This window comes from Monomorium pharaonis, chromosome 4, assembly GCF_013373865.1.
Source record: "Monomorium pharaonis isolate MP-MQ-018 chromosome 4, ASM1337386v2, whole genome shotgun sequence".
Lineage (NCBI taxonomy): Eukaryota > Metazoa > Arthropoda > Insecta > Hymenoptera > Formicidae > Monomorium > Monomorium pharaonis.
The window spans coordinates 19,215,633-19,238,906 of record NC_050470.1 but is presented as its reverse complement, the minus strand read 5'-3'; the positions used below and the strand labels follow the sequence as shown (position 1 = coordinate 19,238,906).

Below are 23,274 nucleotides of genomic sequence, written 5' to 3'. Positions count from 1 at the left end.
GCTCCGTTATATACACCCTCTTTCTCTTCGGGAGAGGTTCAATGGCGCACAGAACGTTGCAATTGCCCACCGTGCTATTAGACACGAAACATTGCGCACCGTTCAATTGCGCACCGTTCAATTGGACACCGTTCGATTGGACACAGTTTGATTGAATACATTTCGATTGGACACAGTTCGATTGCGCACCGTTTGATTGCGCACCGTTCAGTTGCACACCGTTCAATTGTACGATGTTTAATTGTACACTGTTCAATTGCGCACCGTTCAATCAAACGCATATTAAATATTCATACATTATGACTGCGTTTGCAATGTGGGTTAGTGACTTGGACGGGGTGGGTGCGGGAGGGGGACCGAAAGCCTCCCCTTGTACCACCCTCCGTGTGTGTGTAAAGCATTCACTGCATCACAAAGGTTTGCGACTTAAATGGTGTGCAATTGAACGGTGCGCAATTGAACGGTGCGCAATCGAACGGTGCGCAATCAAACGGTGTCCAATCGAACTGTGTCCAATCGAACGGTGTCCAATCGAACGGTGTCAAATCGAACGGTGTCCAATTAAACTGCGTCCAAACGAACTGTGCGCAACTGAACGGTGTGCAATGTTTCGTGTCTAATAGCACGGTGGGCAATTGCAACGTGTCCAAATGTACTGTGCGCAAATGAAGGCTTCTCTTTCTCTTCGCCCTCTCCACCATCCTCCACCTAATAGCGTTTTCGATTAGGAAAAAGTTAGTGCGCACTCAGTTCACATCAACACTGGTCAAGTTCCATGGGTGGCACTGAATAGTGCAAGTGGAAAAGAACACGCCAAAATTTTCAGTGCCACTCAGAGTTGACTAGACTGCGGAAAGCAGCGGAAAGAACGAAAAAATAACCTCGACATTTCGTGTTTAGTTTAAGTAATTATTTTTTATTAAGGGTTAAAGGCATTTTTATAATAAAAAACTGGATGTTTCTGTGGGCTTGTTAGATCATATGATACAATATTGAAGCATATTAACTGCGATCATCAAAATTCAGAAACCAATTCTGAATCCCAATCTGGTTGTAGCAGTGTTCAGGAATTGCAAGAAAGTATAAAAATAGACGAGACTGATAATAGTAAAAGTAACATACTTGTTTCTCGTGGAAATTATAATCAAATTGAGGGGTTATTCACTCACAAATAGTACTTGACTGATTACTGATTTTTTGTGATTTCATGTCATTTCAGCATGATTTCAAAGTGGTTTCAATTTTTTGTTAACTTGAAATGATTTCGAATGATTTCGAATGATTTAACGTAACTTTACGTGATTTCTTCCTGGATTTAATAAAACGACTTTAACTGATTTCTGATTTCACGTGATTTCAACATTAGATTCTTGATGAATTTTGGTGAGTGAGTACCTCCTCGAAGCAAATGTTTTTTACTGTTCTGCTTAATTTTAATATTTTATTATATATTAATCGTTTGTTATCGTTATGTTGAACTAAGTAAATAAAATATATCATTATATCAATGCAATAAAGTTCTAATAACATAAACATTTTAAGATTTGGCAGAATGGAGTGAGGGTGAAACAAAATTACTCCTAGATAAATATGGTCAGTATATGGTTATGATTGGTCCGATGAAACAATTTAAAACAAAGAAAACTATGTGAAAGAAAATAGCAATGGATTTAAAAAATATTCCAAAACGTCTCTGCAATGCGAAAATCGGTATAAAACCATCATGAAACGAAAGAAGGCAATCGATAACAATAAAAGTACAGGGCGAAGTAAAATGTTCCTTATGAAAATGAATTATCAAGAATTGTAAAATTGGATGATAGTATAGAAGAGATATAATTTTAAAACGTGTAATTAATCTTATAAATTTTTTAATTATATTTTGTAATTTTAACATTATTTGTTTATAAATATAGATTTTAATGAATGCCAAACACTTAGTCTTAAACAAGTAACGAACAATATCTAATTTTAAGGATGAAGCCAAAGAAAATATTTCTAATAAAGAGACAAATGCAAAGAAAAAGATTTCTAAAAGTGTCGAAGACACTTTGAAAGAAATACACGAAAAGAAAGAAGAAGGTAAAGAACGAAGACATCGAGAAAAACTTGAATTATTTAAACAATTTTGTGAGAAATATTACAAAAAGAAAAATCAATATAACTTTCCAAGCACTTCCAACAAATAAGTTACTTTCGTATTATATATAAACTCTCTCGGAGTTAACCAAGTAAATTGCGGGTACTTGCATTATTGCCAATTCTATCTTTAATATTATCTTTAATATTGTTTCTTTAATATTGTGTATGTTTATAAAAAAAAAGTTTATGTTTTATGGAGTGTTCACATTACTATTATTTTTTACTATATTGAAAGAATAAAGATTGTTAATTTCATTTTATAGTATTAGTATATAGATTATATACAGATCAAAGTATTAATAATAGAATAAGAATTAAGTACAATGAAAAAAATTATGAGACACAGAAACTCTATAAATATAAAAATATTTAACAGGTAATAGATATTGTTTCATTTTATGTTTTTATTTTTCATAAAATGTACAAATTTTCCAAAAACCTTTGAATTAAAAAATATCATCTATTTACTATTTACCATTATCAAATAACTCGCATATTTCATTTATCTTCTGCTCTCCTCTCCTTTTTAATTATATTTCTCCCAAAACTTGAGAATCATCGATGTTAAATATTTCGTCACTATCGTTCGTTTATTAATTCTACATCGAATGAATCCTTCATATCAATACACAAAATGTGCAATACGCAACACGATATTATAAATTTTGACATTTTTTTGACATTGTAAAGTTGTAATTCCATTAATTGACGAAATTGCGACTTTAGCAAACCAAATGCATTTTCAATGAGCACTCTAGTTCCAGAAAGTTTTTTGTTATATATTCTTTGCGATCGAGTAATATTTCCATAATCTTTGTAAAATCTGTGTTAAAAGATATTCCCTTATTGGGTAAGCACTATCGCCTAATAAATGATACTTCCCATTTTGACATATATTATTATCTTTGCTTATTGTTGTATCCCTTCTTGGGAGTACATTAAGGATCGCTGCCAGAGATCTCGCAAGGAGGGCACTTGGTCACGCATACCGTTTCTTCGTGTTGAATACTTTTATTATAATGTCTGCTTTAAAGTGTGCGAATAGATCGCGATCCGCAAAGCAGAGTGTCGCGTTTATGAGTGCACTGTCCACGACCTCACAAAGCAGAGTGTCGTGGTTGTATTTATTACAATGTTTTGTGTCGGCGATACACGACCCCGCAAAACAGAGTGTCGTGTGTTATCTCGGTTTGTCGACTTCGAATTGACCCGTCCCTCACTTTCTTTTGACGGTTTATATATATCTGTAAATTCGGTAGTCAAATCGAGAGAAGGGGAGGATTGCATGAGGGCGTAAATCGGTCAGTATTCCAAAATCTTGCTTAAACAGCAAATGCTGTCTAAGGAGCATTGCGCTAATTGTCGAGCGGATTGCGCGGAACCTTGCGCAATGCGCTCGATGCGGACTGCTGCAGTTAATCGACTTAACATTAACGTCAGAATACATAAGATATGAGGATGGTTTCAATGGATCGTACGTCTGCATGTATTTGTTGTTAGCCTGTACATATCTGCCTGAACATTAACTGAGATCGCCGCGTATACCATGCTCGATGAACATTACCATGTCAATGTCAGTGAGCAGTTTGAAAGTAACGTTAGTATATTTCAACATAGCGCGCCATGTGTATCCGAAGAGAGTGTAATAATGCGTGGGATCGAAACTGTAACTTTCGATACATTTATCGCGGAAATTTTCAAAAATGTCGGCTAACAACAACACATCCGTTTTCAAATATAGATCGCTGTATTCACCTAACGTTCGAACGGAGAATCGCTTCCAGACATTCTTGGCGTGCACGTAATTGCTCTCGGATACTGTATCAGAGGTCAGGGAACTATAAGATAATTTGCGCGGCGGTAAACACATGTCCTGCAGCTTGTCCACGTAGTCAACGTATTCGTATGGAAATACACCTTTTCGTGTCAATAAATCAAAATCTTCGTCAGATAAGTGTAAAACTTCGGAACGTACAATTTTTAATTTTTCTTTGCCTAGAAATAATGTCAATTTTTCGAGACCAGTATTAAAAAATTTATATGAATCTATAAACCGTAGTTTTATGTAATTGTGTGGATCTAATTTATCGGATGTGTCTATGATATGTTTTGTGAAAGATATGTACTTTTCTTTCGTGATGGGGAGTACGTCGGTCTACCTTTTAAACGCAGTGGCTATTTCCTTAATAATGAAATGCAAATTGTATTCAGATAAATTATGAAAAATAACCGACATGTGTGATACATTTCGATAATTTAGATTACAGAGAGAATGCGTGGGACTGCGGTAACGACCGGTCAAGTGGCAATGATTGCGCACCCGCGTATCATCCAACGCGAACGGCTTATCGCAGATATGACATCGCGTCGCGCTACGGTATACCTCCAACTGTTCCTCTGATAACGTTTCCATGGGGACATTAGTTGATAAACGAGTCTTAATATTATGCGCTAATTCTTCAAGTTGTTTGGTGAACCACGCGACGCAATTTTTATCGCGACGAAACTGGTACATGGATAACGTGACGTCATACGAGCATCGTACGTAATATCCGATGCTAAATATATGTTGTTGATATATGTATGACGCTTGCTCTGTATCGTGTTGCGTCTTTCGCAACACACACTCGAGGTTCGCGATAAAGGGCACTCCTTGTGGTTTATATTCCGGAAATTCAACCACTTGTCGTCTTTGGCAGGCAATGTGATAGCGCAGTCGTTCATCCTCTGACAGTCTACAGCATGTAATTGCAACCTCTCGCAGGATGAAAAATAGTGCAAGCACCTGTAAAAAATAATAAAAACATTTTTAATTACTTTTTTGCTAGAACATGAAAATTCTTTTTAATATATACAATAATATAGTATACATACCGATCGCAAATTATATTTCTTGTGCTCATTTTTACTCAGTTGAGAGCTGATGAAGCGAGACAGATTTTTTATCTAGACAAAGTGACCCACGTTGTCTTCGCGTGAATTTTGTACATATAATAAATTGACACGCTTCTCTTTCATATCGTTGGAGAGCCACAGCGGAAGAATCTTTAGCATCGCCACTTCCTTTTTGATCCCATAGACGTTGATCAATACATTGTTAAGACTCTCAAATTTCCCAATGTTCTTTAGTGTAACGGGAAACGCAATGTCATCAAACTGCTTAGGATCGTCGTATAATGAGGATATGATGACTCTTTTTCTGAATTTCTTTCAGCAGGATGTAGAGCGGCGACTATTGACCACGCGAAGCATGCATTGTCCTTCATATTAACGTTCACTACCGCACGCTTCATCATTATTTCTCGCGGTAATGTCACTTAACACCCTGCGTGTAGAGGATTGTACTTATTTATATTTAGAGTCAAATTAAAAATTCATGACGGCGCCCACCCGCTATCACGTTCTTAAAACTCTTCGAGTGACGCTAATATGGGCTTAATAACGCGTCGCTCATACCACTCATCCAAATCCGACGTTTGAAATAGTTCACAATTTTTAGTATTTATACTTTTGTTGGCACGTTTATCACCCGTTACAAACACGCCGTTGAATGCCGTATTCACTTTCATCCTATTGTGTTTTTCTAGAGCGTTCCGCACTCGCTCGAGCACTATACCGCCTGCGTCTTCTAAAAACGTTCGCGGTTCAATATAGTTTGTATTTATCACCGCACCTGTCTGAATGCGATTCTCGCTGTATCTATCTCTCGTCATACGAGTCTGTCCGCGTTATTACTAGTGCTCGCGTAATCACCACCTACATGCACGAAACATCTTTGTAATCGTATCTTTTCACCCTCGAGTCGCGCGATTCTCGCCATCAACGATTGTCTTTGTCCGACGACAAATTCAGGACACTTGACGCGGATATGTTCCTCAAGCTGTTGTACAAACTTATCACATCGCTACAACCACACAAAACACTCACAAGGGAACCTCGCGAACCCGTAAATACTGATTTTAATGAAACTTGGCATAAATGTAGAGGGGGTGAATACATGAATTTAGAAATTTTTAGTTGGTGCTCAAAAACGGTTTGAAGGGGTAAAATTACCTTTCAAAGTTGAGATATTTTTGCGGTTTTTTGATATATCTCGTAAACTAAACAAAATATTAAAAAATGTTTCATACAAAAGTTTTACAGCATAAATCCATTTAACTACGCTATTCATTTTTCGAAAAAAAAAAAAAAAAAAAAAAATTTATAAAAAAATTTTTTTAAAATAAATAGCATAATTAAATAAAGGTATTTATACTGCAAAACTTTCGTATAAAACTTTTTTTAATATTGTGTTTAATTTACGAGATATATCAAAAAACCGCAAAAATCGTCTCAACTTTGAAGGGTGGTTTCACCCCTTCAAATCGTTTTTGGGCACCAACTAAAAATTTCTAAATTCATGTATTTACCCCCTCTACATTTATGCCAAGTTTCATTAAAATCAGTATTTACGGGTTCGCGAGGTTCCCTTGTGAGTGTTTTGTGTGGTTGCAGCGATGTGATAAGTTTGTACAACAGCTTGAGCAACATAGCCGCGTCAAGTGTCCTGAATTTGTCGTTTTATTAAAATCTGAATTTTTGAGTTCGCGAGGTTCCTTTTCTTCATTTATAACTCTTCGTTTCTTTGTCTTAATATCGGTGCTTGACTTCTGCAAGATTTGCATTATTTGAACGCGCGATTTTGAATGATCTCATCAGAAGGTATCAAATGATTTATGTACGTGCCTAAAATGTATTTTTTGTCACAGCAGCAGTACATCGGCACTTGACCTCTGAAAGATTCACATTATTTGAATGTGTGATTTTTGTATGATCTCATCAGTAAGTATTAAATGTGTGTTAAAACATATTTTGTCACAAGTGAGTTCCAGATGCGCACAGTAATAAACGGACACAGTAGGCTGAGTGAAACGGACACAGACCAAACGGACACAGACCAAATGCGCACGGACCAAATGCGCACAGTGCGAAATGGACACAGTCGCAAACCCATGTGGTGCAGAGAATGCTTTGCACACACACACATACACACACGCGCGCGTACACACGCACACGCGCACACACGCACACGGGGGAGTGCAAGGAGGGTTTCGCCTCCTCTCCCGCAACCACCCCGTCGGTAAAGGTGCCCTGAAAAGTCGCAACCCATGTGGTAAGTTCGTGCGCATTTGGTCCGTGCGCATTTGGTCATGCGCATTTGTTCTGTGTCTGTTTGTTACTGTGTCCGTTTCACTCAGCCTGCTGTGTCCGTTTATTACTGTGCGCATCTGGGACGCTCTCGATTGTTCCTCCTACTGAGACGTGTGAGATGGTATATAATGCAAGAAGAGTTCTGACAACAGTATCACATCAGTTAATCAGCGGAATACGAACGAAAGTTCCAATCTCGCATTAGTTAACCGAAGGAAAAAATGAACTCGAAAAAATGAACTACTACGTTCCGATTTAACAAAATGAAGCGTGTGATAAACCGTAAGTATTTTTAATTTTTAAATTCTTGCCGTTTATATTTCCTTCTACATTTATTCACATTTTCTATAATCTTTTATATTCTTATTTTCTATAATCTTTTACATTCTTTTATATCAAGAGGCACGGTAGTGCCTCGCGCCAAGTGTACGCGCAGCGAGGCACCACCGTGCTTCTTTTACGCAAGACGTCGTTTGCGAGAAGACCGTAATTATCGGATCTCAATGACTGAACCAATGGATTTCTCAATAGGGTTAATAGATAACTCGTACCCAATTTATATAATAAAAGTTTTTTTAATTTTCCGCTACGTGACTTACAAGCGGAGATATCGCGATTAAAATTTTTCGCCCAAGAATAAATTTGATTAAGAAACGTCGTAGTCGTCATTATTATTGTCGTTGTCGTCGCCCGGCTAAGTGGTGGGGATTTGTACTTTTACTTTTTTTGCCATCAGATGGCTGTATGATCAGATGTTTAAACCTTGTAAAATATATATCTCGAAAACGGTTAGAGATATGATTTTAAGATAAGCACTAGGATTATCAGAGGTCTTCGAATTAATTAATTAATTAATTAATTAAACCTTGTAACGTGTATATCTCGAGAACGATTGGAGATACAAACTTGGGATAAGTACTAGTATTATCAGATGTCTTTGAATTAATTAATTAATTAATTAATTAAGTAATTAATTAATTCGAAGACATATGATAATACTAGTACTTATCCCAAGTTCGTATCTCCTACCGTTCTCGAGATATACATAATACAAGGTTTAATTAATTAATAATTAATTTATTACGTAATTAATTAATTAATTAAACCTTGTATTATGTATATCTCGAGAACGGTTGGAGATACGAACTTGTATTTATATTATATTAGTTCGTATGAACATCCATTTTCATAGTTGGCGCATTTTCTTCATATCATAATTTTTGTACAAAAAATGAACTTTTTGTTCTTTTTGGGGAAAAGACAATTTTATTAAAATTTCCTTTGTAGTGCACATTTGTAATGTGCACTACAAATAAAAATTATTTTGTACAAAAATAGATTTTTGAGAGCGTTTTATGCGCGCGTATACTTGGCGCGTATACTTTTTTAAACCTTTTTTTAAAAAGGTAATTTTGTTGGGATTCTTTTTATAGAACATTATCGCAACCGCGTTATACTCAGCACATCTTGGGAAGCAGATATGCTTTGACTGCCACAGCATATAAATATTTGGACATCGGAATCAGTGTGGGAGCTGTACCTTGTGTAGAATTATTGATCAGCTATACCTGACCTATGCGATGTGGAAAACGCTCATTGAGAAACGTACGGATATTGTGCAACACGTGCAGACACCTGCACCTTCTTCAAGAATTTTCATTTATGATCTAATTGTAAATTTCGTAAAAATACATGAAGAAAATATTATGAAGTTAACATTATCTAATACTACCTAGTGAGAAATAGTACATCGAATCGACATCGAAATCATTTCGATGTCGATTCGACGTCGAATTGATGTCAAATTCATTATCGTTTCTCGCTGGGTAGTATGTATATGAAGCCATCAACTATACTATTCTGATTAAAACTGGAAGATTGTGTTGAACAAGTATGCTATCAATTACATAAAAAAAAAATTTATATTATTGGTGAAAAATATAAACAATTTGTTACTATTTTACGTCAAAATCATATCACTAATAAAAATGATGCTGTAAAGATATTGCATGAAAAATATAATAAGACGTGTCTCGTAGATTGCGAACTGATGCATCAGACAATATTGTGTATGACGCTTTACGAAATGAATAAATGAAAAAGTCTTGTAGATTGTGAACTTATGCATCAGACAATATTGTATATGATATGTTATGAAATAAATAAATGAAAAAATTTATAAATAATTATTCTACTTTATTTTCTCTTTTCTATTCCTTTGCGGTATAATAGTGTGCAGAACTGAGTAGGAGGTACATAGATATGATGGGCGAAAACGCATGTATGGGACCGCATATGAAAGAGTAAGTGCAACGGATGTAAGAAAGAGAGCCGGAATGATAAGACTGTGTAGTTGGAGATATCGCGTACGGGGCGAGAGAGAGAGAAATTCGCAATAGACGGAGAGCTCGAGCACCGCGGTGATGGCTGCGGCGGCGATCGCGGACCCCGATTCCCCCTCTCCCATTCCCAGTTCGCGAACCCGAAAATCTGCGTCAGCAATTCCTCGCGACGCGAGACCCCCCCCCCCCCCCGATCCGCGCGACGTTATACCCCCCGCGCCTTTGAGTTCCCCCCGCACACCCGCTCCCCCTTGGAGCTCCTGAGTTAGAAATGATCCTTAACCAACTACTTATTACAAGTGCTAAAATTTCAAAAGTGGCGAATCACTAAGCTGATCAGCACTATAATAGATGGGAACCTCTATTTAAAATATGTGCAAGTAGGAATACTAGGCCGGTTCTAACTCGGGAGCTCCGAGGGGGGGGGGGCGGGTGTGCGGGCGGAACTTGTGGGCGCAAAGGGTGTTACGCCGGGGAGGGATGACGTCACACGGGGCTTCGGAAAGAACCGCTTATCAGAAGTAAACCGATATCAGACGTAAACTATTTTGCAGTGCCTTTGAAAAAAACTTGATATGTTTTTATAAGGGGATATAAAAAAAATACCGCTTTCTACCGTCCTCCCCCCCCCTCATGTCGCGAGATGGCGGGAAAAGATCGCGACATATAACACGCGTTCTTTCTCTCACTCCCACCCATTGCGCGCTCTCGCTCCCATGCGGTACTCACTATTGTGCCATCGACATATAGAATGGACTGAGCATTGCAATGGGCAAGCGCGCGCCTGCTTTAGAGTGAGAGGTATTACACCTGAGGCCTATGTTTGTCTCTCTTGCAAGCTTCTGATTTGTTATTTCGTCCTCCTCCGTGAATGGAGGGGGACGAAATAACAAATTAAAAGCTTGCAAAAGAGACAAACATAGGCCTCAGGTGTAGTATCTCTCACTCTAAAACAGGCGCGCGCTAACCTATCGCAATGCTCACTCCATTCTATATGTCGATGTATTGTGCTCGCGATATTTTAATAAGGGAAGATGTAGAAGGGGAAATAAGTCTTTGAAACTCCTCCGCTATCAGCAGTAGACAAAATGTGTCACCCAGCGGCTAAAAAAAATTGTAAACACGATTTGAGATCGCACTTTAGCGCCTCGCGATTTGCAGGATGCGATTCGCGGTCTAGCGCCTATATCAGGCTGCTCGTAGAAACAGCGGCTCACTTTGAAATTGTATAGGTATAAACAAAAAATGACGAATGCTCCGGTTGAGACAAAGGGTTATAGATGAAATATATAATTAATTGAAAAGCGCGAGGTACTACAGTCGGTGCTTATAATGCGTGCGAATCATACCTAAGTATCATGAATACGGTCGATCTTGTTAACAACCGTCGTGATTGTTTCAAACAACGAAGGCATCATGATTGTGTCTGACGTCGAAGACGTTATTATGGACAATGAAAATCCCGATGAAGATATGATAACGATGAAGACGGATTTTCAATTATTAGTGATTCCGCGAGTTACTCCAGCTTTATCGACCACGTAGAAAATTTTATATCACATGCGGACCTTCTTACGTTAAACGAACACACTAAACATTGCAATATTTTTCTATTATTCTACGGGTGGTGCTCTAGCCTTCTGTGCCAAATGTATGATTAATATGTGGGACATTAGAGAGGAAATGAGTGCTATTAGAGAGCATCAAATCGATCGTCTCGAAAATTTGAATTATCGGGCTTGTTCGAACTGCCGTCAACCCATGTATGTAATAATTCCATGCAATATGTGCCCAGAGTGCGCACTGTATAGACTTTTAGTATGAAACTGCACAACATGGAGAAGGACATTGAAGATATCAGATATGTTCTTAACAATAAACTGCTAGAAGATTGTGAAGAAGAAGACACGAATGTGCGACAAATATCACCAGTGCAATTTATACGTGATCGAGAACTTGGTATATGTGAAACACTTGAACGCGTTGCGATACATAGAGTGTATATAAACAATAAATATATTTATAATTGGCCTTATCACGTGAGGCGGAAAATATATATCATGATATTAAATCAGTGTCGGAACGATGAAATTGTGTATCCAAAACATTGTAATCGTTATTAGGCAAAGCAAGTCGCTCAAGAAATGCTGTATACATCCGATGCCATGTGCATTAAAATTCCTGCTGGTATTGGAAAGTGTATCGAATTGGTGATAAACAACATGGCTAAAGTGTCTTTTGAAAATCCTAAAATAACAAATACGCTGTGCACGTACAAGGAGTTTTTTTATGCTCACAACCATGATTATAAAGACGATGAAAATAATAATGATAATTTTGAGCATAGGATTAGAGCAATTTTTTCATTTGGCGCAAAAGAGAATGCAAGAAAATGCATTATAAAGCGCAAAACTCGGTGCGATACTGCAAATTATGTGGACGTGTCACGTGCAAGTGCCCCGTTGAAGAATGTGATGTAATTTAAAAAGTGCGAAAAGACGCTAAAAATGGAACATTGTGAGCGCGAGCTGTTAAACCAAATTGACAGGGTCGCTACCTTGGGTGAGTGTTTCGAGTGGTTGCAGCGGTGCGACGAGTGCATCGAACGACACGAGGAACAGCCGCGTCAAGCGCCCTCGACTCAACGTTGGACAAAGACAATCTTTGGTGGCGAGAATCGCGCGACTCGCGGGTGAAAAGACACGACTGCAAAGACGTTTCGTGCACGTCGGTGGTAATTACGTGAGTGACAACGTGGACAGACTCGTGTGGCAAGTGATTGACACCGCGTTTGAGAATCGCGTTCTGACAGGTGCGGTTATCAATGCGAACTATATTGAACCGCGAAAATTTTTAGAAGACGCTGGTGGTATAATACTCGAGCGGGACGCTATCAAAAGACACAACTCTGTGAAAGTGAACACTGCGTTCAATGGCGTATTTGTAACGGGCGACAAACGCGCCAATAAAAGTATTACCATGAAAAACAGTGATCTCTTTAGAACATCAGACTTGGATGAGTGGTACGAGCGGTGCGTTATCGAGCCCACGTTAGCATCGCTCGAGGAATTTCAAGAACGCGACAGTGGGTGGGCGCTGTCGCATATACAGAATTTAACTGTAAACGTGAATAAGTACAATTCTATGCGTGCGGGATGTCACGTGACATTACCGCGAGAAATAGTGACGAAGCGTGCGGTTGTTAATGTGAAATCAATGGACAATGCATGCTTCGCGTGGTCGATAATAGCCGCTCTATATCCTGCAGAAAGAAATTCAGAAAGGGAGTCATTGCACCCTCATTATACGAAGGTTCTGAATTTCGATAACATTGAGTTTCCAATCACGTTAAAAGACATTAAGAAATTCGAGAGACTAAATAACATTTCGGCCAACGTCTACGAAATCCAAAAAAATCAAACTGAAACGTATAAAATTCTCCCGCTGAGACTCTCCAACGACAAGAAGAACACATTAATTTGCTATACATAGAAGATCCGCGCGAAGACATGGGGCACTTTGCGTGCATCAAGGATCTGTCTCGTCTAGTGAGCTCACAACTCAGTAAAAAAGAACACAAAAAATATATTTGCGACCGGTGAGTAATAATAATTTTATAAATTGTATTAATTTTATAGTAGAAAAATAAAATTTACGCTATTTTTTTACAGATGTTTACATTACTTCAGTTCGGCAGAAAAGTTGAATGTCCACAGCGTAGATTGTCAGAAAATGAACGACTGTGCCATCCAACTACCTGCTGAAGACGAAAAATGGCTGAGCTTCCGCAACATTAACAATAAAGAACGCGTGCCGTTCGTCGTCTATGCCGACCTGGAGTGTACATTAGAGAAGACGGAGAAGGAGGATTTAGAAATATCGTACCAGCATCATCATCAAGTATTTAACTTGGGATATTATGTACACTGTTCGTACGATGATGCGTTATCGGGGTATCGGTTTCGTCGCGATAAGGATTGCGTCGCGTGGTTCGCTAAACAACTAGAAGAACTAGCGCATCGCGTAAAATCAATTTTATCTGCTAAGTCCCCATGAAAACTTTATCAAAAGAGCAATGGGAGGCATATCGTAACGCGATGCGGTGTCATTATGATAAGCCGTTCGCGCCGGACGATACACGAGTGCGAGATCATTGTCATATCACCGGTCGTTATCGCGGTCCCGCGCATTCGCTTTGTAACTTGTGTTATCAAAATGTGTTGTACATACCGGTAATTTTCCATAATTTATCCGGATACAATTCACACTTCATTATTAGAGAAATAGTCACAACGTTCAAGGGGAATATCGATGTGCTCCCCGTCACAAAAAAAAAATATATTTCTTTTACGAAGCATGTCATAGGTATCGCTGATAAATTAGACACACACAATCACATAAAATTACGATTCATAGATTCGTATAAATTTCTCAATTCCAGTCTTGAAAAATTGGCATCATTTCTCGGTAAAGAGAAATTAAAAATTGTGCGTAAGAAATTTTCGAATTTATCTAACGAAGAATTCGATTTATTGACTCGTAAAGGCGTATTCCTGTACGAGTACGTTGACTGCGTCGAGAAGTTAGAGGAAACGCGTTTGCCATTACGCGCACGCCAAGAACGTATGGGATCGGTTCTCTATTCGAACGCTGGGCGAATACAGCGATCTGTATTTGAAAACGGATGTATTGTTGTTAGCCGACGTTTTTGAACATTTTCGTTATAAATGTGTTGAAAGTTACGGTCTCGACTCCGCACATTACTATACATTACTAAGATTCACGTGGGACGCAATGCTTAAATATACGCGTGTCAATTTCAAGTTACTCACCGACATCTGTATGGTAATGTTTATTGAGCGCGGTATACGCGGAGGTCTGAGTCAATGTTCCGGCAGATACGCGCAGGCTAACAACAAGTACATGCAGACGTACGACCCATCGAAACCATCGTCATACCTTATGTATTTCGATGTGAATAATTTGTACGGATGGGCAATGTGTCAGCCGTTGCCCTATGGAGAATTTCGATGAGTCGAAGACGTCTCAAATTTTGACGTGAACGCGATCGCTGTTGATTCGCCCACAGGATGTATTCTCGAAGTCGATCTGGAGTATCCGCAACATCTGCACGATCGACACACTGACCTACCATTCTGTCCGACGCGCGATAAGCCGCCTGGCAAGCGAGAATATAAACTTTTAGCGACACATCTCACGTTTCGCATATTTTATAGTTTATATTTTATGTATTTTACGTTTTACATTTATTTTATAATTTTACATTTACACTTCATATATTTTACGTGTTACACATATTGTATATATTGTATTTTACGTTGTATGTATTTTTAAAAATTATTTGATAATTTATGTGCAACGTTAGAAATGGACGATAGAAGGATAACAAAAATGTTTCATATATATGTCACAAAAAATTATATATTTTTTATATAATGTATGCATTACATTTTTATATGTTTATAATAAAAAAAACATTTATACGATTAAATAACATTGTCTGTGTGTATCCATGAATTGTGTGATGTGTGATCCATCGAATCCCAGCCATTTGACATAAACCTCGTCTCCTTTCTTGCGCAATACTTTCTCTACCAGAAATACGTCCGGGTGAGTCGCGCGATGCAACTCATGCTCGTAGAACGCTCCAGCGATAGATGTTCCGCAATAATCCTCGAGTAAATAAGTTACGGGGTTGGTACGCTGCACTTTAACGATCTTTAACACCTCGGTTGTCCAATTTGGTGTGTAACCTTTCTCGAAAATTGTCTTGTACTTGCTCACGCGTACAGAGTCGCCTACTTTAAATTTCGCTGGACCAGCAATCTTTATAGCGTTGTATATCGTATCCAAGAGTCTTTCAGACATCGCGGGAGTTACGTCGACGGGTCGGCACACCGATTGTTCGGTGCTTCCGAGCATTGTAATTCGATACGAGATGTGATAACAGGTCGATCCACTTGTAATTACCATTGAGTGTAAACTGCTTCCACATATCGTTCTTCAGTGTGCGATTAAAGCGTTCGACGACCAACGCCTTCATTACCGTGTACGTGGAATAATGGTTAATGTCGTGTTTTTGCAATAGTTTCTGCACGTCGGCGTTGTAAAACTCCTTCCCCATATCGGTTTGTAAATTTCTCGGACGTCTCTCGAATTATCTCAGCGATAGCGTCAGTTGTCTCGCTTCCACCTTTGCTCTTGAGCGGTATAGCCCACGCATATTTGCTCAACGCATCGATGACGGTGAGTATGTAGTGGTAACCTCTGTTGAAACGCGAGTACGGAATCATCTCGACGATATCGGCCTGCCACAGATCATCATATCCTCGAACTATGACATGTCTCCGCGAAAAATTTTTTCTCGCTGAAGCGTGCAGTTCCTCGCCAAGTCGTCGTTTTTCGAAACTAACATTAGATTTCGGTAATTTCATGTTTTCAGGTTTGATATGATGTATGAAGTGACATCGATCAACTAGTTCGTTTCGACAATACGCGAGTTAATTTATAATAAGACCTGCCTTGCGAAGTTCTTCGATGATGGACAACATCTCGTTGTCGTGAGCGTTATGACCAGCCCGATGCAAGGCTTCGAGCAACCGTAGACGATTCCCGTAGTTCGTTAGGATCGTCCCAGTGCACGTAATCGATTGCGTTGTCGTTTAGTGTCATAGCGCGAGGTAATTCCTTTCCGATTGCGTCATCGTTTGGTGTCATAGCGCGAGGTAATCCCATTCCGCTCGTAAAATCATATTTTAATAACGGTGCAATTATATATTTATACTTGTATCCCTTATTGGCTAATAATCGGCCGTGTGTAACGTAATTACGTTTATGCGCGTTTGTAGCCAACAATATATCTTTGTACTTTTGTTTATCGTTTTCCGTGTAAACTGAATCATCGGGATATCGTTTAAAGATCAGTTCGTAAAGACTATGTGTACCAACGTATTTTACATTACCGATAATTATGTGATCACTACTGTTAACGTCAAACGTTTTATTATCCAGCATCATACCATCCTTGTCTAAACGAACACCGTACACGGTATTCATAATTTTCTCTTTTTCGCCACAACCACTGAGAAAATCTCCGATACTTTTGACCCAGCGGCCCCAAGTGCTGGGATAACGTTTTTAGACCTTCTGACGTTTGTAATCGATTTCGAACGGTTGTCGCAAACGAATCGTCGGCAGATTCAAAAACAGTCTCGAGAGCCTTGTTTAACGGTTTTGGAGTTTCAATCGTTGATTGTACAGCTACCGTACGTGTGGACGTTATCGCTGACGGATCTATCGCGTCGTTGGACGTGCGCTGCATCGACGGCGACGGTATATTCATTGCATCGTTTGACATATATCGCATCCATTTGTTTGATTCATTTAATGCATGGTCCGGAGTGTCCTTTCGTTTTCTGTTATTTTGTATCGTATCTTTCTGAGTGAACGATGTTTCGACGCCTACGTCATCGACACACGGTTCTTCCTTTATCGCGCGGACGCCGGAATTATCAACGATCTTTTGCAGCGGCTCGAAGTGTCTCTTCGCCGCGATATTCTTCTCAATCTTACCGGTCTTCAAAGCACGATGTTTCTTACAAATCGATTCGCCCGTTTTCTCAATCTCCTTCGCGATTTTCTCACGCTCGCACATATCGTTGTTCATCCCAGCAAACATGGTGACGTTGAAAAGTCGTACTGTTTACGTCATGAGTTACGTCATTAATGACCAAGAAAAAACGTCATAAAGACAAATAAATGACGTCGAAATGTCACATCCCAAAGACGTTATTTTACTTTGTCTTAAAAACGTCACTTTTATACCCCCAAAAAACGTCATTATTACGTTATATTGACGTATAATATACGTTGCAGGATAAAATACAGTACCTGCGTATAATACGCTGGTATGTACAGTAAATTGTATAAGTTGCTTTAGAACAAAATAGTTTGATATATTTATTATTTTTATTATTAATAGCAAGATAAACAATGTTTATACAAAATAATTATAAACTCTTACAAACATGACAGATACATATTTTGTTTTATTATATTAATATTTGTTATATATATTATATATATATCTCTCTTTATAACATATTATTCATATATTGTGTGTAAGAGTGGATACGATACATATTTATTTTGAAAAGAATAAACAAAACATTTTAATTCTACATCTGATAGTTTCCAACATTCCAAGTTGTCAGATAATTTGTTAATAACAAAAATTTTTAATATGTTAGAATCAAAAGGATAACTATAAAGAGATTCATATCTGCAAAACTTTTTGCCTATTATAAGGACTGCATCATCACTTTTTAAGATATTATGTATTTCTATAACGTGAGTGCCAATCATACAGTAACAGTTTGCTTATGAGTAATTAAAAATAGTTAAAATAAAATCATTACAATACACTTTTTTAAACTGTTTGTAGGATAACGTTGTTGAAATTGTTGGACCCAGACAATGCTCTATTAAACATGTGAAACAATCCAATTTGAATAAAGAATTTGTTTCATTTTGTTCTGAAAACAAATTAATTTGTTCTAATTTGTTACAAACCTGGATTAATGGATCTTTTGTACTCTTAACGAGACGATGCAAATATCCTAAATAATTTTCAAAAGTAAAAGCTGCAAAATTGTCAAGTTTTCCAAATCTCGCTACATCTTCAGATAAATGAATTAAGCAATGGACGTTGTAAATAAGAAATTCTGCATTGTATATATGTTCACTATGTTGAACAAATGTTTTTAAAAGTACAGAAGCCATTTGATATCCTAATGTTTCTAAATGTCTATCAGAACATAAAATAACTATAGCCGAATGTAAGAGCATAAAGTGTTCGTAAATGGAAAGATCTATAATTTCTTTGAGAATAGCTGGACCTATGTATAAAAGGAAAATTCTAAATTCCGTTGCTTTAAAACGAGCTAATTCGGATAAAGATCGTGGTTTTCGATTAATTTCGCTAGGGATGTAATTCCTTAAAGAAGTTATTTTGTCTGACAAACACTTAACTGAGTAAGATGATAATCGAACTTTGCAATTGCCATGAATCCAGGAATTTAATAACTTTCGAGTTACACCTAAACATACATTGTGCATGTAATCAATAAGAAATAAAGTAACAAGTCCGATATTTAATTTTAATAACGGAGAAATACCAGTGTGATGATCCTCGTCATCTTGGAAACAAAACGATTCGTCTGTTCGTAATGGCATATCAATATTTCGCAATATAACTCTGCCGTTGACGTATTCTCCTGGTTCAGTACATTTTTCACAACATGAATATCCTTGATGCAATTTAATACATTTTAAAAATGCACGAGCTGGCGCATCGCATACAAATGCATGTACTAAAATAGTGTAATGTCTTTCAAAAATTATAAGACCATTCTTTAATAATGATAATAATTTGTTTACAAAATCATGTAAAAATTTTGACAATGGCCGAGGTTTTGATGTCCCGCAAAAGATTCCAATTGGAAATGGTTTCTTGGTTTTTGAATTCTGAATTAAAGCCAAAATTGGCCACAATTGTGTATTGCAACTTTTAAACAAGGGCAATCCATCAATATTAAACGTTAACTTTATGCTATTATAATCTAAAAGTTGCGAACCAAGCCTTATTATGGAATTCGCAATACCAAAATAAATAAATCGTCCTGTTTCTAATTCTTGAATATGGAAATGTGACGAAGATTTTAAAAGTGTCCTTGCATCAAGAGGCAATTCAGGATGGAAACAACGTAATGAATGAAGCAAAGATGTAAGAGAGCATTGTGGTATACTTGGATTTGATGTAGCCCAACTTCTTAAGCAATCTACGATAGAGCTTTTTGTCTCGTTATAAAATGTTAATTTTTTAGTTGTATTTGTTTCACTACAAATGTTTTCAGAAAGTATTTTAGTAGATTTAATATTTATCATAGAATTTTCATTTATAGTTTGGTTGTTAGAAATTAATATTTCATTTGAAACTTCCAAATCAATATTGTTTTCAAAACAAAAATTGTCTTCATTCGATAATATGTTTACAGGTGAATTTGATAATTCGATATTATGACATCTTTCTTTGTTTAAAAAAGTAAATATTGAATGCCTTGAGTCTACAATATCTTTAGTAACTCTACGATAAAATTTTCCTACAAACAGTTTCATTTTTCTTTTTCTTATAGCAGCCATATTATTGCAATTTGTATTTTATTACAAAAGAAAAAAAATAAAATATGCGTAATAATAAAATAATAGTTAATAAAACTTAATACTAATTGTCTTTGGTAAAATTAGTGGCAGTTTTCTCTACAGTTACGAATAAATAGTTATTACTTTGTAATGTATAAAAAAACTTTTACTTGCTCTTATTTGCTTTAATAGAAAAGCGTTGCGGAGCATGTTTTAGCCATACTTTTATGCTGTCTTCTACTTCGTGTTGTGTAGTATTGGGTAGAGCTTTTTGAACAGACGTTATCACTACATTATTAAGCTTCAAATTTGCAAAAGACTTTTTATTGTTTCGCTTTCCGAAGAAGCTGTAAGATGATGCTATTGTATCCGAAAGAAGACGACGAAGTATTTTGTTCGTTATCGATGTTATATCTCCACGGCCTCCAATTGTTGACAAATAAGATCCCTAAAAAATTTCAAAAATAACAAGACAAATGTTTATTTAATATAAATTATTTTTTATTTTTTACACACAAATACTTATTTTACCAGATTTAAAATATTTTTTTCTTTTTCAAGATATTCTTCCAATTTTATAATATCTTCTAATGTTGTCATTGGTAGAGTACAAGGCAATTGTAATTTTTCATTTGATTTAGATGTTACAATAGAGTTGTTAATCTCCTTTATAATTTGCAATATTTGATCATTTTGATTGTAGATATCTGCATTCTGTCGTTTTAGAAATGCAAGCGTCGCATAAATATCACGTAGAGTTCTGTTGTCTATTTGTGATTCCACATTTTCAGTATTCGTAGCAGACAGAAAATTTTTTCTGTCAATGTATGTTTACGAGTTGGTTGTACAAGATGATTCGTTGTTACAAGTATATCATCTGTTTTTGCTGTACTCGCATTTAGTACTTTATCTAAAATCGTTAAATGTTATAAAAATAATACATATATAGAAAATACTTGAACTGAAATAATACAAAATAATAATACTATTACCTTCTATAATGGATGGACCTTCAACACAAATTGGAAAACTTTTATCTAGTCTAGGAGGAGCTTTCAGTTTAGATAATACTGGTATATTTTCTTCATCCGATGAGTCGCTGGTTATATACTTTAAAGGCTTATTTCGCTGTCTTTTATTAGTAACATTTGAAATTGATTGTTCTGGTTCTGACGCTACATCTGATAAATACTGACACAGTTTTAATTTCTTTTGAGCTTTTTTAAAATCATCTACAGACAAAATACAAATTTATGTATGTAAATTCATATTTATATTTAAAATATATTGATAAATTTATATGTATAAAATTAATTAATATATACATCATACAATAAATATATGCACCAAGAAAAAAGTAATTGATTCAACAAAATGTTACGTTGCGGAGCTGCCAACAAAAAATATATTCAATACAATAATATATGCTATTGCAATATCAACATCATAATTCAATCAAGTTATACTTGCATTAACAGCAAATATTATATTAAGAATATCTTGTTAAATCAATTACTTTTTACTTAGTGTAGAAATATATATTTCAAACAAATTAAAATTAATATTTGATTTTCCAATTTACTTTTAAAATTATATGAAAAGTACAAGTTATTACAGTATAAATAAATAATAGCTGGTATCATGCATTGTTACGTTAAATTAGGTTAAGTTACTTTACTTACCAGTCTCAAAATAACTTTTTGTTATTTGACATAATGACCATTCATTAGTTGGCATCGCTCCTTGTTTCAAAAGTTTTTCATACCTGTCTTGTGATTTTACAGGTGGCCAATAAACTTCTTTTTTTTCAGGAGTAAACCAGCGAACGCTTACAATCCCTACTTCGGTCTTATCATTTGCCAAATCTTTGCTTGCAAACTCTACGCCGATAAAAGCCATGCTTTTAATGCAGTACAAAAAACGTATTAATGTCTTTTGGGGCATATAAGTACACATAATACAGTAAAAATTACTTACTTTAACTTTTTCAATCACACAAAATACACACTGCCCTGTATGATTAATAATTATTATAACCTATAAAAGACTCTGATTAGCGCGATTTTGCAATGCGCGATGCGCGATATCCAATTCGAGCTCTGTTCTTCGAATAAACAATTCTCATTGGATATTGCGCGTCGCGCGTCGTAAAATTGTGCTGGTTTTCTAAAGCGCGTGCGCACGGAGTGTTGACGGTTTTAATGTATGAAAAAATAAATACATAACTGATAATATATATAAAAAAGAGATGTCTCTTGATATCAAACGTCTATTAATTACAAATATATTACATTAAAATACCATTGTATAAATTACGTCACAAATGACATGTATAAAACGACAAATAGACGTGACGTTTAAGACGTATTTAAAATCACGTAATAAAGACGTATATCTTAGGTCATTCGACGTCATTGGTCACAAAAAAACGTATTTTCTACGTCTTTGACATCATCATGTTTGCTGGGATGTTGACAGAGAGCGTCGATCGCTCACGTTTTATCCCCAACAAAGTATCAATGACGACTAAGCGACACGCTGCCAACAATCGTTACATAACGCACAAAAATCATCGTACGACATCGGTATTAACATGATTGTTGTACACGTGCTTCAGGTTGGTACCATCCTGTTTAAACAAGATCAGCAGGTTCGCGTTGTCGCGTATAAGATGTTTAGGTATTCTCGTGTACGACTGACAGAGATAAAAGCAATCGACGTTCGAGTGCCGACCCATCGCAAAATACTCTCTCACGGCATCCTGCTTGTCGCACGCAATATCGTCGAAGACGAAAATTGAGTTTGGACGCGCTTCACTCGGCGGAATAACGTCACAGTTATTGGAGAACGTAAAATAGTTAATTTCGTTCATCGATCTTAACAAGTTTTCCAAATACCGATATTTCGGCTGTTGCAAAGATTTCGAGTACACGTACACGTTCTCGAAACGTACACCGTGCGGACATTCCAACAAGTTTATCATAATGTTGGTTTTACCGCAATTCGATGGGCCGCAAATAATTGCGCGTATGGTAGTAGGCTGCATCGCGCCATGCTTGCGCCTCTCTCCGTTATCCCCTATTAGTCGTAACTTGTCATCGTAATTCGTAACACATATTGTCAACGGCTGTCGCACGAATCTCATGTTTTCGGAATCTGACTATATGGCAGAATCGAATGCCCTATTTATAGGTGAGTGAGTGCGGCGTATGCTGTATATGAGTATGTGTGCGTAAGTGTGAATGCAGAGTACGGATAGAGAAAGCGCAAAGAAAGAAGATAAGCTCGTCGCGGCGCGTATCAATGGCCGCGCGAAGAAAGAAGATAAGCTCATCGCAGCGTGTATCAATGGCCGCGCGGGCGTGACGCTGTATCTCGC

General features: G+C 36.9%; 4 protein-coding genes across 4 annotated transcripts; all 4 read right to left on the bottom strand.

Moving 5' to 3' along the window:
- Positions 1 to 4,292: 4,292 nt before the first annotated feature.
- Positions 4,293 to 6,290, bottom strand: LOC118645175. The gene is made up of 2 exons (XM_036285778.1): positions 5,017 to 6,290; positions 4,293 to 4,927 (listed from the first exon to the last, which is right to left on the bottom strand). The coding sequence occupies exons 1-2, from the start codon at positions 5,043 to 5,045 to the stop codon at positions 4,594 to 4,596; spliced, it is 363 nt and encodes a 120-aa protein (XP_036141671.1). The 5' UTR covers positions 5,046 to 6,290; the 3' UTR covers positions 4,293 to 4,593.
- Positions 6,291 to 15,173: 8,883 nt separating this feature from the next.
- LOC118645378 lies at positions 15,174 to 15,617 on the bottom strand. The gene has a single exon (XM_036286255.1). It carries the CDS (start codon positions 15,615 to 15,617, stop codon positions 15,174 to 15,176), a length of 444 nt encoding a protein of 147 aa, XP_036142148.1.
- Positions 15,618 to 19,546: 3,929 nt separating this feature from the next.
- Positions 19,547 to 20,659, bottom strand: LOC118645174. The gene is made up of 2 exons (XM_036285777.1): positions 20,427 to 20,659; positions 19,547 to 20,343 (listed from the first exon to the last, which is right to left on the bottom strand). Exons 1-2 carry the CDS (start codon positions 20,493 to 20,495, stop codon positions 20,062 to 20,064), a joined length of 351 nt encoding a protein of 116 aa, XP_036141670.1. The 5' UTR covers positions 20,496 to 20,659; the 3' UTR covers positions 19,547 to 20,061.
- LOC118645173 lies at positions 20,440 to 21,880 on the bottom strand. The gene is made up of 3 exons (XM_036285776.1): positions 21,578 to 21,880; positions 20,888 to 21,127; positions 20,440 to 20,805 (listed from the first exon to the last, which is right to left on the bottom strand). The coding sequence occupies exons 1-3, from the start codon at positions 21,849 to 21,851 to the stop codon at positions 20,663 to 20,665; spliced, it is 657 nt and encodes a 218-aa protein (XP_036141669.1). The 5' UTR covers positions 21,852 to 21,880; the 3' UTR covers positions 20,440 to 20,662.
- Between the last annotated feature and the right edge of the window lie 1,394 nt (positions 21,881 to 23,274).